Here is a 20,542-nt window from a genome sequence, read left to right as displayed (position 1 = left end):
AGTAAGGGTAAACAAATTATGTTGAATGAATGAGATCAGTTGTTTTATTCACATTACAGTCTCATTGGAAAGGTTCTAAGTCAGTGGTCTCCAACCTTTTTGTGTCCAGCAGCACATTCATGTTTTCAGAAGAGTGTGGCGGGTGCCAACAATTACTCACATACAGGGCCGGCTCCAGGCACCAGTGGAGCAAGCATGTGCCTGGGGCAGCACATGCTATGGGGTGGCATTCCATCCATTCTGCAGAGTCGGAGTGGTTTTTTTGCTTATGGCGCCAGTTCTGGGCAGTGCAGAGAGAAGCTGGGAGGACAGAGAACACAGGCTCCCACAGCCTGCAGCCCTGGAGTACTCTGTCCCCAGCAGGCACGGGGCTCTGGCTTTTCTCCCCTGCTGGGCACTAGGTGGGCCCCGCATCTGCCGGGGACAGAGAACACCGGCACCTGAAGCCCGCAGCCCCGGAGTTCTCTGTCCCCGACAGGCACGGGGCCGCAGCTTCTCTCCAGCTTAAGCCACGGCACCGCACCTGCCAGGGACCGAGAACACCGGCGCCCGCAGTCTGCAGCCCTGGAGAAGCCGGAGAGAAGCCACAGCCCCGTGCCTGCCAGGGACCGAGAACACCGGCGCCCGCAGCCTGCAGCCCCGGAGTTCTCTGTCCCCGGCAGGCACTGGGCCGCGGCTTCTCTCCCCTGCTGGGCACTAGGCGGGCGCACATAAATGCCCCAGCGGGTGCCATGGCGCCCACAGGCACTGCATTGGGGACCACTGTTCTAAGTTGTTACTGGGCAAGTGTTCTTTCCAAGTAATCTTCAGAAGGTGGTGAGCTGATTTTGTATCCCAAAAGGGGATTACAGTGCACAGTGCAAACTGGTGCTGGGTAGAAGAGGAAGGCGTCCACTCTGCCTGAAGCATTTTGGATATCTCTGGCCTCCTCCTATCAAACCTGGTTTGGGGAACTCTGGTCAGGAAGTGAAAATCTTTATCCCTTTGTAGGTTGCTTCCTTTACCTCTATACTCCTCTGAGCCCAACTATTCTTTCTCAGTCTAAAAGCACTGGTTATAACCCCACTTCTGAAAGTCCCAATGACAACTAGAACATGTTAAGACTTTGCATGGGGATGGGAACCTTAATTTAAACCAATCAGGAAAACCAGCCTAATAAATCTCTTGATGAAACTAATGGCATCTAGCAGCCTCTTCTTAGAAGAAACTCCAGATCTTTATTCTTCACTTGTAACCAATACTTGGGCCATTCTGCTTTCCATGCTGGGACCAAATTCTTACATAGACAGCTGCTGTGTGTCTCATTACATTTTCTCTTTTATGTGCTGCATACTCTCCTCCATGGTATACAGACACTTCTCAACCGTTGTGAGACATTTATTCATTTTGTTTGTTTTGGCAGATTGATCCACCCCATTGCTTTCAAGAGATGTCATAACATTCTGTAAGCTTTCTGTTTTGCTTAAAATTTCCTCAGATCTCCCTCTACTTAGGGTGTCTTTCCCTGTAAATGTGAATGATGGAATTGCCTGGAGACTTTGAGCTGGGTGTGGGTGATGGGGTTACACATATAGCAGGCTGCACTTCAGAGAAACTCTCTCTGCTGCTTTTTAGTGTAGACCTGGCTTGACATGAATAACTGGACGTGGGTGAGGCATCATTTTTGCGTTTAGGCAGGTAAACGAATCAGCAGGCTGGAAACAGAATATCTGTACTAGCTAAGATAAAGGGGAACACCCAGGGAACTACACCTCATCCTCGATATAACACCATCCTCGGGAGCCAAAAAATCTTACCGCGTTATAAGTGAAACCACGTTATATTGAACTTGCTTTGATCCACCGGAGTGCGCAGCTCCCCCGCCCCCGGAGCACTGCTTTACCGCGTTATATCTGAATTCGTGTTATATCAGGTCGTGTTATATCAAGGTAGCGGTGTATTTACAATGGACAAGATAGCAATGGATAAGTCAGAAATGTTAAGATGAGGCAAAGAGTAAATTGTACATGGCCAGTGTGTGGATAGAGCATGCTGTACAGGGATTGGTTCCCACAGATTAACCAAGCCAATCCCAGTGATGCCAGAATAGTATATGCGATGTAATGCGTAAATGTATATGGAGGAAGAAGTTTGCTGTGTAACCTTGGATGTGTCGTACCCCCTATGCTTACCCCCATGTTCAGTGGCGCTGAAACATTTTCAATAGTGGGGACTGGGAGCAGGGCTGTGTCTCTGGGAGAGGGAACCTGGACAGAGGTACAGGGGCCAAGGCTAGGGCTAAAGCTGGAGGCGGGCATGTGGTCAGCAATGGTACCCCACATAAAACCTGAGGGTGCTGCAGCGCTCCCTGCACCTGTACTTCCCATGCCTATGCTTGAGTCTGACTAACTCAGCATAGCTTTGCTGTCTCCAAATAAAGGAACCTGAGTGATAAGGCTGAAGTTGAACTGAGTTCTTGGGGAAACGTGAAGAGGTCTTGAGGGAACCACCGTGTTTAGTTTTAGGCCTTTCTGCCTCTCAGTTAGTGGTCTGAAAACTTTGAGGTGGCTTTTCTGAAATAACAGCAAATTTCCATTCAGAACTGATGCTCTCAGAAGCCCCCCATCAGCTTGGGTAGCTAATTCCATCCCCCCAGATATAACGTTAATGAAACAAGATTTTTTTTAAAATATATACACACGTGTAATAAATCTCATTTTGATAGCATACACTATAGCTGAAGCTGAGAAAGCTACACATTCTTAATATTTTCTGTTTTATGTAATTTTTTAAAATATTTTCCTCATTTGATGTAACATCACAGGATTAGTCTCTCCATATGTCATTCGTTTTGAAAAGTTTGAGCAAAATTTGCCTTTGCTTGTATTGGAAAAAAATATTTTTGGCTGCATTTGATCACATTTGACAAAAATATCTGAAATTTACATTTTCAATTCTGTCCTTGTTCAGCTCTCCGTAAGGAAGAACTGCAGTAATGTTTTGGAGAAAAAAATGATGTAATAGTTTTAAAGTTTGAAGGTTTATAGTTGTGTGTTTATGCATGCAGAGCACCTTTTCTTCTATATAATTTACGTTCTTGGCCCTATGTAGCATTATGTAGCGTGTGCGTGTTGGGGGATAGGGGCTGTTTTCAGTGAGAACAATGAAAGCAACATGTCCTGTATCTCCATTCCTCATTCCAAGGAGAAAAGAGGAACTACTCTTTGATTGTTGAAAAAGTACCTGTTGCCACTGTTAGAGCTGTTGAAACTTTCCCTTCTAATGTACCTAGTTAGTTATCTTCATTTAGATTCCTATAGCCTGTCTAGGTTAAAGTAGCTTTTGTTAGGGTTTAAAGATGTTTGGGGAACATACATTTTCAGCGAGAAAATCAAGACCAGGCACTTAAGCAATTGACAGCTCAATTGAGAGTACAGTACTTATCATCATGGCAAACAGCTAGTTTGTGTACCATGAGGAAACACCTGTAATCCCATGATTATAATAACCGAACAAGGAAATTAATAATCTATGGCTATTGCACAGCGATCCGTGATACTTGTTTCCTAAACTAATGTGGTGGTATTTAAAAAAGGACAAGACGCATTCTTGTCCTTTTGTGCAATAACTGCCAACTTAACATTTAGGCAATAGTCTTGTTTGCATATGGATTTCAAGTAAATCCATTGAAGCTTATTTGAAAACCAGCTCATTAGAATGACAGATTGTTTTCAGAATTTTGTTTTCCTGTCCGTCAACTTACATTAGTTGCATTCAATGAAACAAGGTTACAGTTGTACAAAAACATACCTATATCAACAGCTGAATACTCTGCATTAGCCTGAGAATCATATTCCTCATGACTAGAAATAGGTGGAAAAGAGGATGGATTATGCTGGATGTTTGCTTCTACAGCACTGAAATGTCTGTAGAGAAAAGGCTAGTCTGGAAATGTGTTGCTCTAGCCAACCATTTAAAACTGTGGTTACCAACCTTTTCCAGCAGCTTCCCCAGTTTACAAGGCTGGAACTGAGGTGTACCAGACTGTGTCCGCTGCCTCCATTCAGTTATGTATATTCCTGTGAACAATGCTAGTGTGGCTTGCTTAACTTTTTTAAGGGGGAAAGGAGGAGAAGAGGCAAAGCAGAGCAATTAGCAGCTGTCTGTAAGGGGAGGTGCTGTGCCAAATGGTTGACAAGCTGCCTCCTGGCTGTAAGCCATCTGATTGCAGTGGAACCAGCTTCTCTGCTGAACAGGCAGAACATGTGGCCACCAGAAGCAATAGCTAAATATCATGTAGTCTAATGGGCTAGCATAGTGAAAGCAAGGGTCTAATTTTAGCTCTAACATGAGCTCCTTTTGATATAGCCGCTTGAACTTTCTCTTTTAACTTCCCATCCCATAAAACGAGCAAGTATTGCTGGCCCTATCTGCTAACCTCAGAAAGCTGTTGTAACGACTTATTAGTTTATGATAGTCAGCTGCTATAACATTGCTGCGTATAACGAGAGAGACTTATGAGGGAAGACATATAATACAGAGAACATCTGTGGAGATAGGGAGGACAGATTAAAGAGACCAAAGGGGAATAGACATTGTAATGGGGGGGGCGCAGTGGGGTGGACAGTGCAGGACAGGGTGAGGACGAGAGGAAAGAAGATGCTGCTTTTCAAAGGAAGAGACACAAAAGAAGAAAACAGACAAAATTGTGAAGAAAAAATGAGGCATCTGTGATTCTCATATGGAAGGAGAGAAAAATGAGATAAAATAGAAGGGAAAGAGCAAGTAAAAATGTACACAATTTGTAGGGTGGTGAATTTAGATGAATTTATGCTCCTTTCTGTTCTTCTCTGTCAGAAATCTCTGTGAATTTGAGGGAATAGGATGGAATGACTGCTTCGATCAAGGCTGGTATATTAATATTGCTGGCTATTCTGTTGTGTGTAGTTAAATAATTGGAGGAAAAAGACAATCTAAAATGTACTAGTTAGTATGTGCACACATCCAGTTGTTTGTGCTGCAATAGCCCTTCAACCTATAGGTTATTTGAAGAATTGTCCCTTGAAACTTTTAAAAACATTGGCAGATGTGAACAGAACTCAGAACAAACAGCTGGCCTCCACTTTTTCCTGCAGCAGAGGAGACTGCTAGCATCCTAAAGATCCTCACCTCTCTCTTATGGAAAAAGAATAATTTATGTTTAGGGGGGCTCACAACATGCTCCCTGAAGTCCTAAGGCTGGTCTTTTGTATAGTGCTGTGATCATGATGAACCAAAGTGAGTTAAGTTTTCAGGAGGTTAGGAAGTAGTTTTGCAGGTCCATTCCAAAATATTATGACTACCTAACATCCCAACACAAGGAGTGACGTCACGGGGGGATCAGTGATACGTAGCAAATAGAATTCTCACTAAGGGTATGTCTACACTGAAGCTGGGAGTGTGCTTCTTGGCTTGGGTGGACAGGGATGTGCTAGCTCTGCCCAGCTAGTGTGCTAAAAATAGCAGTATAGCCAGAGGTAGCATGAGTAGTGGATCAAGCTAGCTGCTGAATACATACCCAGGGCATCTGTGTGGGTTTGTATTCAGGCGGCTAGCCTGATCTGCTGCCTGTGCTATCCTTGGCTATTTTTAGCAAGCTCCCAGCTGCAGTGTAGATGATGTACCCTAAGTACCTGCTCTGATACCTAGTCTCAATGTGCATTATATTTTACTCTGCAAGTAGCCCCTTCCAATGAGACTAATGGAGTAAGGGTAGCAGAACTGGGCCTTGAGTAGTCAGTGGATTTTTAGAGTATCAATACTGATACACATGCCAGTGTCCAGAAACACATGATTTACTCTAAGAATTAATTGGTATGTTAGGCATATTTTTAACATTATATTCTTTAAACATTTTAAACAGTTAGTGCTGTTTAATATTCCAAACTAATTACATTGGAATTGTTTTTTTGTTCACGCTGAGATTCTTTTTTTGAAGTTGCTACTATGCATTGAAAGTAATAAAGAATCTCCCAGCAAATATATTGTACTTCTAGATCTCTATCCGGTGATAATGATTTTTGCTAACAAAGATCCACAAATTGTTTGGTAGAATAAATGTTTGTGTTTCATTATTAGTGACAGTGATAAATAAAAAGCTTTGATTTTTAAATTATTGCACCTTTTTTCTCCCACGATGAACTCTTAATTAAAATGTGCAATTAGCTGAACTATTTGGGATGACTGGTAATGTTTTTTGTTTTGATATGTACAATGCACAGAAGTATGAACTATTTAAAGTTGATTGTACTATATTGGTTTCCCGTGCATAAGCTCACTAACCTATTACCATGAGCACTACTTATCAGCTTACATGTTTAGTTTATACATTATTTATTAGAATTATAGGTCTGAAATTAGAAAATTGAATGAATAATGTGACCTCCATGTAAAACAGAAGTCTCTTATTTATATATGAAATGCATTTAAAAACCCTAAACATGGGTGAACATATTTTTGCTTAATTTCAAACCCAGTACAGTATTGTGTGTAAAAGTTTCACTCAGATTCTGGAATTATTACGTTTTGCATTCTGCTTAGAAAGGACTATGAAGAAAGTAGCAGAGGGAGAGCAAAGAAAAAACTCCACTGGGGGATAAAAGGTAAGAGAGGAATACAGTCCAGAGAAAAGATATGCAATATATGTGCCAAGTACAAGGCACCCACTTATTCCAGCATTAGTTGAAGGGAGTTTATCTTTTTCCAGTACACAGTATAGGATTCTCTTTTGCTAGAAAAAACATATTGCTTTTTGTCTTTTAATTGAATGTTCTTAGGTAAATTGCAAGGGTCACACACTCAAATGAGTTTTGCAACCCCTAAAAACAGTTTGAGAGGTTGCAAAACCTAGAACTTCACTGAGTTTACCCATTCCTTATACAGACCATTTCTGTATACTGTGTGAAGAGAGAACACTGGGTTACATCTTGTAACCAAGCCCAAAATGCCAGGGAATTGAGAAGAATTACATTAATAGTTATATATCATGTATGCAGAAGTGAGATCAATGTGATAAATGGATAAGTCCTGTGACAGATTGCACATGCATATGAAAAGTGTTATATCTGTGATCTCATTACCTGCCCAATAAGACCCCAGGCCCACAAAGACTTATGCATGTGCTTAACTTTCTAGGAGTAGGTAGTTGAGTGGGAGTGTTCACAATGTCTGAGATTAAGCATATGCATAAATCTTTGAAGGACTGAGGCCTAATCCATCTTCTGGGACTTCACCATTCCAGACCACTGAGCTGCTTCAAACAACAGCAATTAATGTGCAAAGAAAATGTTACCAACCTTTCCACCAAATGTGGAATTTCCCTCCAAATTACCTAGGTCCCCAATGAATAAGATTCAAATGTGGGCCAGTGGCAGTTTTTCTAGACCTAAAAATGACATCACTTGAAAGTAAGACACTTCATGGCCTTGTGGGACTAGAAATAGAAGCAGTACCCCGTTGAGAATGAGATATTTCCTATTTTCCCTTGGGACCCAGCACACCAGTTTTCTGATCTTTTACTTCCAACAAAATGTGAGAGCACTCTTTTCTCTTCCATTGGATACTGATGCAATTATTTTATGTCATGTGATACAATGTATACTTTTGTATGCATGCTATCAGTGCAAGAAAACAGACAAAAGTAATACACCTGCTCTGAAGGTTGATGGTGTGTGACCTGAGAACATCTAACAAAAGGCCTGTAGACTTGTCTATAATGGATCAGATGCTCAAGTGGACTGAGCTCTAAACCCATCGTTCTGCTTCCAGGATCTTGGGGCCACTGGGGGCCAAAACAGCTTCTAGATAATTTAGAGTAGCATAAGAGCCGTGGAGTTTGACCCCATACTCTCCTAGCTGTTATACTCTGCCACAGCCTCGACATGCCTCCTGAGCCAGAAGCTCTATTCCTTTATGCCAGGTTTGAATTTCCCTCCCACTAGCCTTAGCGGGAGACTGTGATCTATGCTTATATTGTTAATTGAATAAAAAGCTACATCTAATTCTATCTGGCATATACAGTAGGGGGTTTGTTTGTTTGTTTTGGTTTGGTTTTTTTGTCCAGAGCATGGCTAAAAATATTGTGGGTCGAATTATTCTCTGTCTGTATCCCTGTAGAAATCCATATTAAATCTATTGGGCTTAATAATCAATAGTTTTGCTGTCAAAGTAGGAGGATGTATGTGGTGAGGTCCCACAGGTCAGTTCTGGGTTTGGTACTATTCAATATTTTCATTAATGACTTGGATAATGAAAATTTGTCGGTGACATAAAGCTGGGAGGGGTTGCTAGCTCTTTGGAGGACAGGGTGAGAATTCAAAATGATCTTGATAAATTGGGGAATTGGTCTTAAATCAACACTATGAAACTCAATAAAGCAAGTGCAAAGTACTACACTTAGGAAGGAAAAACCAAATGCACAAACACAACATGGGGAATAACTGGTTAGGCAATAGTCCTGCAGAGAAGGATATGGAGGTTATAGTGGATAACACATTGAATATGAGCCAACAATATGATGCAGTTGCAAAAAAGGCTAATAATTTTCCCGGGGAGAGGGATAGCTCAGTGGTTTGAGCATTAGCCTGCTAAACCCAGGGTTGTGAGTTCAATTCTTGAGGGGGCCACTTAGAGATCTGTGGCAAAATCAGTACTTGATCCTGCTAGTGAAGGCAGGGGGCAGCTCTGTGAGATAGGTATATCTCCATATATTCTAAGGGTGTATTAACAGCAGTGCTGTGTGTAAGTCAGGGGAGGTAACTGTCCTGCTCTATTCAGCACTGGTGAGTTCTCCAAACTGGAGAATTGTGTCCAGTTTCCCACAGCTCTATTGGCCAGGAACAGCAAATCACAACCACTGGGAGCTGCAGGGGGCTGTGCCTGCAGACAGTCAACATAAACAAGATGTCTTGCAGCCTGCCAGCAGATTACCCTGATGAGCCACATGCCAAGGGTTGTTGACCCCAGTCTAGGTTTACTTGATCCTGCCTCAGTGCAGGGGGCTGGACTTGATGACCCATGAAGACCCCTTCCAACGCTACATTTCTGTGATTCTGTTCCTGAAAGGCCAGGATATAATGGCCTTTAATTTTGTGGCCTTTTTAGACCTACAAAAGGCTAATTTAGGTAATTTCTAGAGATACTACATTTTTAAATTATTTTTTCTCACCTTTTCATTGAAAATCAATGGGACTTAGACTCCTAAATGCCAAATTCACTTTTGAAAGTGAAACTTAACACTACTAAGTCACTTGGACCTTGCAACAATAAATGGAGCAACACTGAAAATTGGTGCCTGACACCAGTTTTGACTCTGTTACAGGCCTACTTAATGAAAGTTTTCACTCATGGCAATAAAAATCTTCTGAAATAGCCTATGCTTGCAAGACTTCCATCTGGATTTCCAGAACTTAACAGGTTTAGTTAAGCAATCCAAGCTGTAGACTGCTTATTCAAATCAAACCACCATATCTCTTTAGGTCCAGCCATTACCAGTCTTTGCCCTTTGCAAAGACAAAGATAGTTTTGATCATTTCTAGGTCCTACATCATAGGTTTGACTCTTTCCTCACATTGCCAAATGTTGAGAGTTCATTATGATATGGTAGAAATGTACATTGAGACTTTACTGAAGAGGAAATTGATCTTGCCATCGATCCTCCAAACTTCATCCTGAAAGGGAAAAAAGGCTGAATAACTACATAAAAGTTATAGCTAAATTACACTCAAGGCCAAACAAAATTGCACAGGCGTGACTAGTGGCACAATTTGGTTGTACTGGTCTAGATTTTTTTTAATGAAAAGGGACAGAAGGAGTTAATAATCTGAAACTTCCATTCATCTTGTTTTATGGTTCCTTAAAGTATTCCAAAGAAAATAAATGAACTCTTGATTTGCTGCTCTTTGTCATGTTCATAAATGCACAGTTTGTGATGTACATTGTGTATTATCTGGTTCCTTTAATCCGCCAGGCTCCAATTGGCTCACAGTAGCAATGCAGACAGTGTTTCATTTGTTTTTTAATGTTTCTTTTGATGGTTTCTGAGTGAGCAAGACCCCAATGCACAGTTGCAAAAAATGTTTCTAGCTTGAAATGTTTCTCTTACTAATCGAATATAAATTTTTTTTTAAGAGGCAGATGTTTCTGAGGCCTAAGCGCTATAAAAGCACTTCTCTTTCTTGAAATTCCAGTAGTTTTAAGATGCTAGGCATTGTATAAATAATCATTTAAACACATTTGTTGAGTGTTTGCCAGGACTTTGAAGAAAACCTTTTCTTTCAGACAGTAGAAAATTTTAATTCAAAATTATAGTTTAATGGAAAAATCCTTCTAGTGATAATTGTATAGAAACTCATTTATTTTTGAACAAAAAATAATTCTTCTACATGAAAAAAGATAAAATCTATGTATATAGATATAAGTGCTTCCAAACATCTGCAGTTCAATGTACATAATTCATATTGACACCAAAGGTTGGTTTGTGTTTTGACTGGAAGAGTTTGGTATTATTTTTGTCTGCAAAGGAAAGAGTTGTGTAGCATCCAAGTGGCAAGATGTTTGCCTCTCAAGCAATCATGATGAATTTGGGACAAGGAGCAGACTGTTCAAAAAAAGAAAAAAAAAACTGTCAAAAACTAAGCATGCTTGCATTCCATTAGGACTCTTTGAGTTGGGTGCTATTCTCATGTGAAGATCTTTTAAAAGAAAATAAAGAAAAGGATAATAGAATAATAAAACAAGAGTAAAATCAGTTAAACTGTTTCTGTCTGCTTCATATTATTGTATTCACTCATGTCTATAGATGACTGAGAAAAAAAATCACGTAAAAAATAGCCATAATTTAAAAAAAAAATTCTAGTGCTCCATGTACAGATTGTATGTGAGTTGCTTATGCCACTGATGAAGTGATTGCTATTGTAAATGTACCTAGTATTTATCACTTGCAGAAATACTACTCTGGCCAGTAGGAACATGATATTCAAAGGTCTGTTTAATTTATCTGTTGTATATTTCTATTGAAATACATCAAAATTTATTTCTCATTAAATTTCTTGTCACTCAGCAAAACAGCAACATTCTCTTGACTCTGTATAAGAGGATAAATGCATTTCTGTCAAAATGTTGTACATACGATTGTTAAATGAACACCTAAGTTGACCATAACTGAAAGACAGTAGAGAGGGAAATATTTCTCTCCCCTTACAGGTATTTACTTTGTGCATTGGCTGCAACCTGGTTCTTGTCAATTTCACTACTTCACTACTTCAGCAAGGTATTTCAGAACAGGCCTAACATAAAGCACTGGCATAATCCCGTTGAGTTTCATGGAACTACTTGCATGCTTAAAGTTGGGTTCATGTTTAAATATCTTGCTGGACTGGACTGTAGTGATTTTGACCTAGATCCTGCATCAGAATGTATCCTGTACCTATATGGAGCTTCAATGAGGTCAGTGCAATTGGGAATTTAGATTCTCACTTGTTGGGAAAAAAAGATCTACAGGGCTTTTTTTAAAACAATTGTTTTATATGTCAGGACATACAACTAAGTGTATTCTATCAAACTGGATTTTTTAAGTTATCAAATTTAAATAAATTCATGTAGATAATTATCCCTATAGGTGCATTAGTATAATTCAGTAAAATGGCTTGGGTTAGTGACTCACTTTTTATCTTTAAGGTTAATAAATACTGTTTTAATCAAATACATAAAGAGAATCACTATTCAAGTCTACATCAAGATGGGACTATCAAAGTGGTGACATGGGCAAAGCCAACTTAAGCTTGGTAATTTTAGAGCTAATGTGTACATCCAGATGTTATAATAATTTGTTCTTTAGGAAAATGTCTCCTGTTTTTCTATCAAATCCTTTCACCCTTTTTTGACATTACACACCGGATCTCTGCATAGGCAATGCATATCTTGACTACACAGCTTTTCTTGGTGGTAAAATCTATTTACATGAGTGAGCTGGGTTACTTGTATGAAATCTCCATGAAACAACACATTCCTCCACCAAGGCTCTAATGATTCCCTTCCTAGCTACGTCTCCAGGACTCTACTCCATGCTTATCCCCCCACCCTTGACCTATGCATATGTGCCATGATTGTGTCCAAAGTATGTAAGATATTCAAACTAGGAAAGACAGATTTCTAAATGATTATTGCCTTTTACATAATATAATGCTTAATTCAGGATTTCCTCTACATGAGCAGTTTTCTTTCAAATAAGAATCTGTAGACAGTCCAAAATCTACTTAAGTTGATATATCATTTTAAAATAGTTTCACTCATCTCTGATATTGCTAGGATATAGCTTGAATGTTTTACAAATAAATATCTTCACACATTTGATATAGTAGGGTTTAGAAATTCACATTTATAATTCTAAAAATAAAAGACTTCCTCCTTTAGGCCTTAAAAGCAAACATCTGATGCTTCCTTGTCAGTATTAAACTGGGTCATGTCTTCTCTCCGCCCTACTCCAAAAAGATTATTATACATGTTTTTAGAAGGAAGTCCAGTTTCATCCTTGCAGCTGTTGGCATCTTTCAGCAAACTGGGGAACCAATAAAAACACATGTTCTTTTAAAGAACATCTATTTTTATTGGACCCTGCTAACAACCAACAAAACAGAAGTCAAAAAATGTTGGCTGAAATGAGTAGAAGGCCCACATTGTCTAAAACTGTTCTTAATACTCCACTCCTTCCGAACAGCAAAAATATTGGCTGCACAGGAATTCCAGATACTCTTGTCCTTGTGAAAAAGGAGTGTACTTTTAGTACAGTATTGTTAATGCTAAAAATATTCTAACTGTACATTTTTGTGAAGTTATGATTTTTATGCTATATACACCATTAACATATAAATAAAAAATTGTCACCATAACAACAGTTCGTCATAGACAAGGCATAGCTAGTTGCTATTTCCTAGACTGGTGAAAATAAATTTGATTTGCAATGTACATGTGACAGGTTTGGTTAATGAATTATTTTAAATGAATTAGGTGACTTGTGTCTTCTACTTGGGTGACACTATCATAGACTTAATTAATTAGACACTTTTTCTCCTGTGATAAATAAATTAAGTCACTAACTTTGTTTTGGGTTTTTTTGGTTTTGTTTTTCTTTTTTGTTTGTTTTTTGGTTTTTTTTGTGATGCCCCTAAAATGGATTCTAGCAACACTAGTCCTGATTTTCTACTGTCAATGTTTTTAGTGAAAATGAGATCATTTTATTCACTTAAGATGGGAAAGTGCACATCTAGCATATTTAAATCAACTTAGACACTGTTGAAATTGACATACCTTTAATTCTACCAGCTGCTTTGATGTGTGGGCATGCATGCTTTGTGCTGCTTCTCTTTGACTTGCCTTCTTGCCTTGTGAGTAGCTAGGATAGTGCAAGAATCTTGCTGTTTCTGTTTATGTCAATATCCTGTCTTCATAAGAGTGGAACAAATAGAGTAGAATAATGTTATGAAGTGCACACAGAGGCCTGCAGTTGTGCAAAACATCAGGCACGTGAGGTTTGTTATTGAATTATCCAATAACTAGTTTTAATATTATCTATGTACCAGTGTTATTTTTGGAGCCAGTGTGAATAAAAATATGTGATATTTTTCAGGTGGATTAAATTTTTGGCCCATATCCTTGTTACCCCAGTCTGTTTTAAGTGCCTTGGTACAATTAGTATAATGTTAAGAGATGTCAAGACAAAAGATTTTTTTTTAAAGGAAGGCATTTTTGAAAGGTTGAAATGGCAATTTTGCTGATGTTAAGTTGAAACTGAAAACTCATGATTTGTGATAATGAGTTAACTAACTGATTTTTAAAACTCTGGTGTTATGAGTCTGCATGCCAGAGAAACTGTACCCACGTATAGATGAATTTAATTAGAACTGATTCAGAGTTTTTGGCATTATTTTCATACCACATTACTTCTCACACATTTGTTATGAAAAGGCATTTTAGGGGCATGATTTGTGATTGCTGTTTTCTGTAAAAATGATAATTAAAATTATATTCAGTACTTGAACCATTGCTTTATACAAATAAACACAGACATACACAAATCAAATCAAATGTATTAATATATTATCTTAGCCTTAGGCTTTAACAAGTTACAAAAATACACAACCACCATCCATCATGGTGCACTTTAACAGATTTTTTTTGTCTTTTCTCTATCTTTTTCTCCTTTGTTATTCACTACAAAAATGAAATAGCTGTGATAGTGTTAGCACACTTGCACACTACTACCAGTTTGAGAGAATATACTAGTTCCAGAAATATTCCCTCTTTTTGAAAAGGAGAAATTCGCTATAGCTGGTAACTTTTCTGAGCTGAGGTTTCATATGCAAATACATAAAATAGACACACAGATACTTCATTTGGGTGCTTAGATCAGCCCTTATTTGCCCAGTTTGAGCAACTGCCATTATTTGGATACCCATGCAAGCCTTGGGATTTGACATCCAGTTTAGGTGCGAGTGTTTGGTAATGGGGCCTAGAGTCCATTATTTGTGGTTAAGAGTTTAAAGAAGGAAATAAAAAAACTTGTGTTGGAAAATGCACTTTTGGTTATAGCTTTAAAATTTTATTCGGGACTGTAGATAGACTCACTAGCCTGTAGTCTTCTGGTTCAGAACCATTTACCTTTTTAAAACATTGGGGCTAACATGAGCCATGCTTCCTTGCTCGCTAGTCCTGCATCATGACAGATTATAAATTTGATAGGAAATTTGATTCCTTACATAGCTTCCAAAATAATCCAGGATCATAAGCTATCTGTCCCTAGTAATATTATTTGAGTTTAAATTTTTAGTTTTGAGATCACAGTGCTAGTGGCCATTACATCTTTGATCTTCTCCCTTCCCTCTATGCCTACTCTGAGTATTCAGCAGCTTATGTTCCTCGTCTTTGAATATTCAGATGCTGTGCCGTCAAGCTCCTCCATGGTTTGGTTTTCAATGGTGCTATCATAATTACTTCCTTCTGCTTCCCAGTAATATGGTGTATGCTAAAAATATTTTGTTTTTGCTAATGTTTTCAGCTAATATGCTCTCTTCTCTCAGTTTTGCTTTAGCAATTCCTCTTACATGCCCATAGTAAGACATTGAATCTTCATCTCTAGTTCCCCTTTCCCTGTTTTTATAAGAGTTTTTTCTGCTAATTGTTAATTACTATGGTAAGCCAGGATAGCTGGGTTTTGCCCCTCATTGCTATCTTGAAAACTGGTTAAATCTGCTTTGGGTGTCAATTTGAATATCCTAAATACCTTGGTCTTTAAAATACTTATTGAAGTTAACTCCTTGAAGTGTTTGTATGCACACACTCAGAATAGGAAAAACTAACATTTTCTATCCCGTTCTTGATCGTTTTAAAAAGTTGATTATTAAAAAAACATTTTTTTAAAAAACTAGTTGTCGTCCAAGATCTAATATACATTTGGGAATGAATGCAGTCTGAGTTTTATTAATATGTACTGTATAAATCTATACATATATTTCCTTATTAATAAGTGAAGGTTTTTGTAAAGGTACATACTTACTTTTCTCATATTCAATTATATTTAAATATATAATGAAGCAAATTCTGCTCTGTTACACTGGGGCAGCTGAGATCAAAATTTGGCTCAGTGTCATATTCATTTGTAAAATATATTTAAATATTATTTGGCAGAGTTTCTTGATATACTATACTTGATATATAAGTTTTTCCTTCAAACAATTGGATCCGAACAAGACAATGAATAAAAGATTGATTTACGTGTGTGTGTGTGTGTGTGTGTGTGTATGTGTGTGTGTGTGGTGTATAGATCTAATATGATTTCATCTCTTTGATTACAACTTGCTTTTGCTGGAAGCTTTTTCCACTGCAAAAATGGTGATGGTGTTATTTACATTAATTCATTTGGCTTCTTGAGGAAAAAAATATGCCCCATCTCCTTTACTTAATGGAATTCTTTCCTCGTTGCAGTGCAAACGGCTGGAGCAGGAGCTTCATCATCTGAAAGAGCAGAACCAGACTTCAGCAAACAACACGAGACATCTGACTGCTGAAAACAATCAAGAACGTGCTCTGAAGGTAAATCTCCGTTCCTTCTTGCAGGCAAATTAAGGTTGTAAGCCCATGGTGCCAGCTTTCCGTGCTGCATATATCAGTTGTGTACATTTCGGCAGAAGTGAGCTGTGGTGTTTGCCAACAACCCCTTCTTTAAACACAGATACAGCACCCTTCTGTTATGGTATTATTTTATTTTGTGTGTTGTGTGAAAACAACAAGAAAGAATATATTCTCCAAATCGATGGGCTGTGTTGTGGTAACTAGCACTAGATTTGGTTTTGGTTCTGTCCTTGCAATATTACATTTTTATAATGTGTAGAAAACTGCTGCTGTTTGTCTCAATTGCACAAAACTAACATTTTAAAGCATGGCTGTTTGATCTGCTCTCAGCAGGATGTGCTATATTAATAACATTATTGACCTATACTACTAGTGACCACATAGTTGAGACTACTATTTGCAAAACGGTAGCTTATTTCAGTTGGAATTGGGTGGAAGAATAATAAGCCTTGTCAATAAGGATAAAAATTAGGAGAGTAGGAGGAGGGGGACAGAGAAAAGACAATAAAGAGATTTGATAGGGTTTTTCTACTTTGATTTGAGAAAGTGGCATTGTGATGTTGTTGAAAATGGTAGCTGCCTAACTGCAGGCACCATTACTTGCCAGTATAAGAGAAATTGCCTGGTGAAGATGCAAAAACTTGTATGTTCAACCAGTAATATGTTCAGAAATCTATTTCCTGTTTATGTGCGAAGGAATGAAAATAAATCTTCAGTAGAAGCCAGTATTCCTCTATCTCTTTAATATGTCACTTTAAAATTGTGTTTTATTTAGGCAGGAGGAAGTGAACATATCTCATTTATAGTTAAATGTTGCCTAGACTCTTTTGTTACTCTTGAGAGCATGAGAGAATTGTCATTCTTGTTCGGTAGATTTGGTCAGCGCACGATAATTCAAGACAACTCAGCTTAGTCAGATGGTTTCTCTCTATTACCCTTGGTCACTTTCAGGATACAGTGACATGTGCAACCTTCATGCTGCAACAAAGAAATTAAAAGTTGGCCTTTCTGTTGACAATAAAGTTGATCGACGGTTGGTTACTATGGAGTGCACAAAAGGCACTTGCGTGTGAAGAAATTTGAGACAGGTTCTCAAGTAGACCATGGTGACTATCAGCTGACTTATATACCTCGTTTAGTTATTCCTTCACTAATTACAAAAAGAAGGTACAGCGCTTTATCACTGTGGATGTAGAGGGCTGAATTTTCAGAGCAGACTTCACTTAACTTCTAAAATTACTGACTTAATTTTGCATACATATATATTTGTACATGCAAACGTTCAGATTTGCATGTAAGAATGAGAATAGAGGTTGCATACGCAAATCCAACTTTTTGCTTGAGCAGAAACTTGGCCATATAAGACAACATGCACATAAATTTAGTAGCCAAAAATTGCTGTGCAATTTTTGAGGCCATTTTTGGAAAAAGCTTTTTATTGAATAAACTAGAAAAGACTATGCCACATAAATATAAAGTGTTGCATGAGTTTAAGGTTGCCAGTGAAATGTTTGCTGAATGTTGCAAAATGAAGTCTATGCTATCAAAAGTAGTACAGCCTTCTTCAAGATAACTGATGGACATCATAGAGAGAAACTATAGACCCTGGAATCATTTATGATCACAGTCATGCAGGTGCCTTGAATCTGGAGTCACTAAAAGCTAGTGTTTGGCAGATATTCTGTTGATTGCAAATAGTAAATGTTTAAAAGATTTTAAGTAATTTCCCATAATTGTACTAAGTTAGTTATTTAATGTCATTGAATAGTTGCTCACATGGGTGCTGGAACTAGGAGTGCTGGAGGTGCTGCCGCACCCCCTGGCTTGAAGTGGATTCCATTATATGCATAGTTTACAGTTTTGTTCAATGGCCCTTAAAAACCCTCACTATAAAAATTGTTCCAGCACCCCTGCTTACTGGAGAGATTCTTTCCATCAGAAAACAATAACGTTTTATTGAAATTACAATTTTTCCTTTTAATATTATCTGAAATGGTGCTTACTGTATAATTTTATTTTCAGAGCCATAAGTATGACCTAATAGTTCAAATTGAAACTAGATTTTATTTTTAATCCTGCTATTGCTGTCCCTGTATCCAGTCCTCAAAGAATCTAAATTCTACCTGGCCTTTCTCGGGCATATTTCATTTTGCAAAGTTAGAGGTTAATTGGTCAAGTTGTTTTGGAGATATGAAATATGGAAGGCTTTTCATTTTTGGAAAAGCTCCATTTGGGTTTTTTTAATATTATACCTCTGGGAATCTAGTGAGTCCCAGATTTGTTGTATTTTGTTGTCCTCAGAGAGAACTAGTCCCTTTTGAATACTTTTTGAAAGATTGGGTGGTTAATTTGAGTTAGGGACTTAAAACCTTTGAAAACTCCCATCAGGAGTGCTTGTAATCTTTGATATGTAACTAAGCTTTCATTTAGAACATGAAGCTAATCAGCCCTTTTTGTTGTAAAAATAGCCTAGAAAATGTAAACCAGTCACTAGATGTAAAGGTTTATATCAGTGATTTTTCTTAAAAATCACATATTCTCCTGCAGCTGCCCTCCTCTTGCCATTGCAATCTGGACCACCTGCCCCTATGACTATTAGCACAAGAGCTTACTGTGACAGAATTTTCACAAACACCCTATTGGGCGACAGAGCATGACTGAAAATATGCACGTACACAGACTTCTCCCCCACTTCTCATTCCCAACCACCAGGTCTGACCTCTGGTTTGCTTCTAACAGTGACCATAAACCTTCACCACACATAGAGTAGTTACAAATCTAGGAGCCCTCTCACATCAGCCACAGAATATCCTCTAGGTCACCTGACTGTTTTCAGGGAAACATGCCATATCTTTTATCCATACAATGTACAGCGCAAAAGCAACATCTTCCCAACTCCTACTGTCCCACTCTGATCCAGGGAAACCAATTTACTTAATCCACCCTGTCATGCAGTCTGGAGTGGTTCATGACTGAGTGTGCCAACCTCAGGGCAGATTGTCAAAAAGCAGAGCTGACACCCCAAACTGGTATCTTTTGTATGATTAGATTTCACCAACCTAATACCAATTGTGAACTCCTGAAGTGTTATAACAGTCTTACCATGGAGTTACCGATAGTCCTTTTGGGCACTCCACTCTATCTAGCCACCCAGGCAAGTTGGACTTAGTGATAGTTGAATGTCATATGCCAAAGATCACGATAGATTCAGGTTGCTTCCAGTCCCAAGAGACCAGTCACTAACCCCAGATCAATTTTGTACCTCAGATCTCACACCAAAGACAACACTTGTAGCCAATCCTATAGTAAACAAACTGTGTGTTTATTAACTAGGAAGAAGAAATGAGAGAGTTATTTACAGGTTAAACTAGGCAACATATATACACAAATGAGTTACAGTATATGGTTCCAAACGGTGATGGAGTTGTAGTAATCTGCCAGCACTGAATGTCTTTTAAGGCTAACCCAGGTTGACCCTGGGGATCTCTGCTTCTGTTTCCTAGCTCCAGTGCTATTAGAGGCCAAACAGCAAAAAGAGAGAGAGAATTTTTTTGTGTTCCTGTTTTATCCCCTTCTTACAGAATTCAGGCTGATGGGACAGCCTTTCTTGCACGTAGCAGCTTCATTGGTGTGAGAGGGCTGTTAACCAAGTTTTTGTATTGTGATGTACCACAATGGCCTACTTAGTTTTGATAGTCCTTCTTGATGGGTGATGGACCATTCCTCCTGACTGGGTTCACAGGTTCAGAGCAAGCATTTTTACAGTTATAAAGCAAAACTTACATATCTCCTTATAGCGTGGGATACAGACATGACAAGTGAAATCAATGCAGGCAGCAACTTACAAGCATTCCATAGTGTCTAAACACTAAACACATTCCTATAAGTCTAATACCTATCTTGAACAATACTAACATACAGGTGAGCTGGTCTGGTTTCCAGCTATGAATTTGTCAATGCTCAGCTGACATCTACAACCTTGGGAAGAGCTGGCATCTGGTCTGCCAGCATCACATGCACCCCATATATAAATCACCATGTATATACTTAATCCATCCTCCAAATATGGTTGTAAGACCTCACACTGCAGAAACAAGACTGATGTCCACCTTTACTTTCCACTCTGCACCAATTTAAAAAAAAAAAGGTGAAATGTTTCATATTTTTCTAACTCCCATAGATTTAACTCTTCTTGTCCAATTCACCTCAAATTTGCCAGAATAATCTATTATGGTGAGAGTAAAAAAAAAATGAGAAGCTTCATGCCTTTTGGATTTTTCTTTAAAAAAATAAAGGAGGGATCAAAATCAGGGTGACAATAGAAAGATATTTGCACCCTTAAGTATAGAAAGGATGGAGAGAGCAGGAATATAGGATTAGAGTTAAGGTTACTTATTGA

The 20,542-nt window shown here is 38.5% G+C and overlaps 1 protein-coding gene across 7 annotated transcripts in view; it reads left to right on the top strand.

The window, feature by feature from the left end:
* Positions 1-20,542, top strand: part of MIPOL1 (mirror-image polydactyly 1) — a 298,337-nt gene that overhangs the window by 137,497 nt on the left and 140,298 nt on the right. For all 7 annotated transcript variants that reach the window (XM_045014792.1, XM_045014790.1, XM_045014793.1 and 4 more), the window contains one exon: positions 15,997-16,104. In XM_045014792.1, coding sequence (XP_044870727.1) covers positions 15,997-16,104 — 108 coding nt within the window. The remainder of the gene's footprint in view (positions 1-15,996; positions 16,105-20,542) is intronic.

Source organism: Mauremys mutica, chromosome 4 (genome assembly GCF_020497125.1).
Source record: "Mauremys mutica isolate MM-2020 ecotype Southern chromosome 4, ASM2049712v1, whole genome shotgun sequence".
NCBI classification, from domain to species: domain Eukaryota; kingdom Metazoa; phylum Chordata; order Testudines; family Geoemydidae; genus Mauremys; species Mauremys mutica.
The sequence above is the reverse complement of the archived record's forward strand: the minus strand, read 5'-3'. Positions and strand labels throughout refer to the sequence as shown.